Genomic DNA, 3,139 nt, shown 5'->3' on the forward strand with positions numbered 1-3,139 from the left:
CATTTTAAGCAACAGTTTAATTTAAGATCTCTTGGGTAGCTGAACCGACGTCAACGTGAGGGTTGTCACAGCTTTGGTGTCAAAAGGCCTCTTCACCCCGGAGCACAAACCTCTTTCTCCCTGAAAGGGGGGTTTCCAGAGTCTCCTGGTGACTCTTCCCTCCTGGCTGGGGCAGGGATGCTGCCCAGCTGAAGAAGGACCCACGGGGAAGGTCTGAGCAGCCCCAGGTAAGACCAAGGTGAGGGGAACATCCTCCAGCCCTGCTTGGGAATGCTCAAGGGCTGGGAGAGTTCAGTGGAATTCCGGAAGCTTTTTCTGCTTTGGGGGCTCCCACCAATTAATTGTTGGCTCCTGCTCAGCGGCACAAGGGTTTAATTCCCGCTGGCAGGCTCAGCCACTGAGTCCCTGCCCTCAGCTCCTGTGCCATGGGGGATCTGGGAGCTGCTCCTGGCTGCTCTGCTGGGAAAGGTGCCTGCCTGCCCTGGGATGTGCGCTGGAAGGATGGGGAGAGTGGCTGGGAAGGGCTCAGGCCCAGACTGTGGCGTTGGAGGGGTGGATGTGTCCTTGCTGCTGGCACTTGCCTCGGCAGTCGGTTCCCCCATCAGCAGCTCCTCATCCCTGGAGGCATTCCCGATCTCCTGCCCACCTGGATTCAACACCTGGGCCACGGGACACTCACCCACCTCTCCAATTCCCAGAACGTTTCCCCATTTTTCCCTCTGGGCTGTGCCGGGCGCTGGGAGCCGGCTGAGGGTTTTTTAGCTGGGGGGGAAGGGGGATGCCAGAACCCACACGGCTCCCACGCCCACTCCATGTGTGCACAGGGGGAGTGACCGTCCCCAGAGCCCCCTCGTGCCCCCGGGAGAGGCTCCCGGCCCCAGGCAGGGCGCGGGGCCAGGCTGGGCTCGCTCCCCCCGGCCGGGCCGGATGACAGATGCCTGCGGTGGAGGAGAACGCGCTGCAGCCCCCACTCCCAGCCCGGATGACTCCGACCCGGAGCTGTACTATGAGGAGGAGGAGGAGGAGCAGGAGGAGTCCTCGGGGCCCTCAGAGCCCTTGGACAGCAGCAGCATCTTCTCCGATGACTCTGTCTACCCTTGCTATGAGTCCTCCTCGGAGGCCGAGGGCACCGGGGCCCTCACCCTGTACCAGTGCTGCGCCAGGAATGATGCCAAGCTGGTGTGGGAGAGGCTGGAGTCGGGGGTGACCCGCGGTGAGGCCACGGAGCTGGACGTCAACGGGAGGGTGAGTGGCTGGGAGGGGAATCCCACGGGGCAGAAAGAGGATTTTCCAGGAATAGGCAAATCCTGAAGGCTGGTGGTTGCTAAAGCTGGTGGGGCAGGAGGGAGAGGCCCAGGTGCAATGGACCCCCTGGGGTCGACCCAATCCTTGGAGCAGAACCTTCCACCCTGAGTCTGCCTGGTTTGGGATGGGGAGGCCATGGGAGAGGCGTGGTGGGAGGATGGGGCAGTGCCTGTGCCAAGGGCTGTCCCCTCTCCAGAACGCCCTGATGGTCGCCTGCGTCAAGGGCTTCGTGGACATCGTGCCCCTGCTGAGGAAGTGCCCCTACATCGACGTCAACCAGCAGGACAATGACGGCAACACGGCCCTCATGATGGCAGCACAGGCAGGTCAGCACCGCCCTCGGCCTCGGCACGGGCAGCCCCCGGGAAGGGGCTTGTGCTTTCCCCCCAAAAAAAAAAACTAAAATGAGCTACTGGGAAAGCCATGATCCCAAGGGCTGTGTGACATCAGCTACATTTATGGTTCACCCCAGCAGAACCTTAGAACTGGTGCAGAAATGGAAATTCCTCCAGTGTTCTGTCCCGAACGTGTCATGCTGAGGGGCAGAGCTGGGCTGGAACCACTCCATGTGCTCCAGGAAAACCCCAAAAGCTGCTGGGATTTACCTCCCCGAAGGCTCCAAGGTCCATACAGGGGCCAAACCTCCAGATGGTTTTCCCTGTTGGTCTGGGTCCCTCCCCCTGAATAACCCCAGGGGGAAGGAAGAGGGTCCCAAGGCAGGGCTCACCCCATTGTATCCTTGCTCGAATTGATGATTTTATCAGGATTTTTCATTTTTTGGACTCTTTCCTGCATTCTCTGCTAAGGCAACTGGTGCCCCAGGGCTGTTCCCTCCACAGCCAAACCTAAAACAAGATAAACCCAAACCCTTTCAGTCCTGATCCCTCCAAGCTTCTGCACCTTCATCCTCATGAGATACAGCTGCTAAACCCTCCCCCCCCGACAGGCACCGGGCCGCTGTTCCCCATTAACTGTCGGAACTCTAACGCAGCTTCTCTCTGGCTGTTAAGGACACATCACCATCGTCAACTACCTCCTCAACTACTACCCCGCGCTCGAGGTGGACCAGCGGGACCCGCGGGGGCTGACGGCGCTGATGAAGGCAGCGGTGCAGGGGCGGGAGGACTGCGTCACCGCCCTGCTCCTGGCGGGTGAGGGGCTCCCCGGGGCCTTCGGGGGAGAAGGGGGGAGCTGGCGCTGCTGCTCGGGGTGGGGTGACCCTCTCGGGGTCCCTCTGCCTCCAGGGGCTGACCTGGAAGCGGTGGACGCCGTGAAGGGGAAGACGGCCAAGGAATGGGCGAGGTTCACCGGCCGCTTCGAGACCACGGTGCGGATCCGGACCCTCCTGCGGCGCCCGCGGGCGGAGCAGTTCGGAGCCCAGTACCGGCCCGAGTGGCCGGCCCTGGCCGAGCTGGTGGCCAGGGCCCTGAGCCCCAAATCCCGGAGCAGGAGGCTGCTGGAGAAGATCCGCGCCATGTTCGCCTTCAGCTTCCCCCGCAACGCCGAGGAGGACGGCGTGATGGACCACATGGTGAGGATGACCACGGCCCTCGCCAGCCCCTTCGTGGCCACCGCCTGCCAAACCGTCTGCCCCGACAGCCCCCCCGAGGTGGGCAAGCGCAGGCTGTCCGTGCCGGAGATCCTCGGGCAGCACGTGCCGGACCCGGACGCCGACTCGGGGCTGTCCTCGAGGCCCAGCACCGCCTCGTCCTCCTGCAACGGCCAGGCCGTGATGGAGGTGCCGCCAATGCCGCCACGCCGGCCGGGCAGCCGCTTCCTGCGCTTCCTGCCGCTGTGGCTGCGGAGAGGGAACAGCGTGGGCCCCCTCCCCAAA

The 3,139-nt window shown here is 63.2% G+C and overlaps 1 protein-coding gene across 1 annotated transcript in view; it reads left to right on the forward strand.

Moving 5' to 3' along the window:
- Positions 1–927: 927 nt before the first annotated feature.
- The window catches only part of ANKRD33 (ankyrin repeat domain 33), a 5,658-nt gene continuing 3,446 nt past the window's right edge, over positions 928–3,139 (forward strand). Inside the window, exons 1-4 of the mRNA XM_027907854.1 lie at positions 928–1,245; positions 1,502–1,631; positions 2,316–2,456; positions 2,550–3,121. Of these exons, the coding sequence (XP_027763655.1) occupies positions 928–1,245; positions 1,502–1,631; positions 2,316–2,456; positions 2,550–3,121 (1,161 nt within the window). The remainder of the gene's footprint in view (positions 1,246–1,501; positions 1,632–2,315; positions 2,457–2,549; positions 3,122–3,139) is intronic.

The sequence above is a fragment of the Empidonax traillii genome, unplaced genomic scaffold, assembly GCF_003031625.1.
Source record: "Empidonax traillii isolate 1590-97213 ecotype Southwest subspecies unplaced genomic scaffold, ASM303162v1 scaffold1555:size184083, whole genome shotgun sequence".
Taxonomy (NCBI): domain Eukaryota; kingdom Metazoa; phylum Chordata; class Aves; order Passeriformes; family Tyrannidae; genus Empidonax; species Empidonax traillii.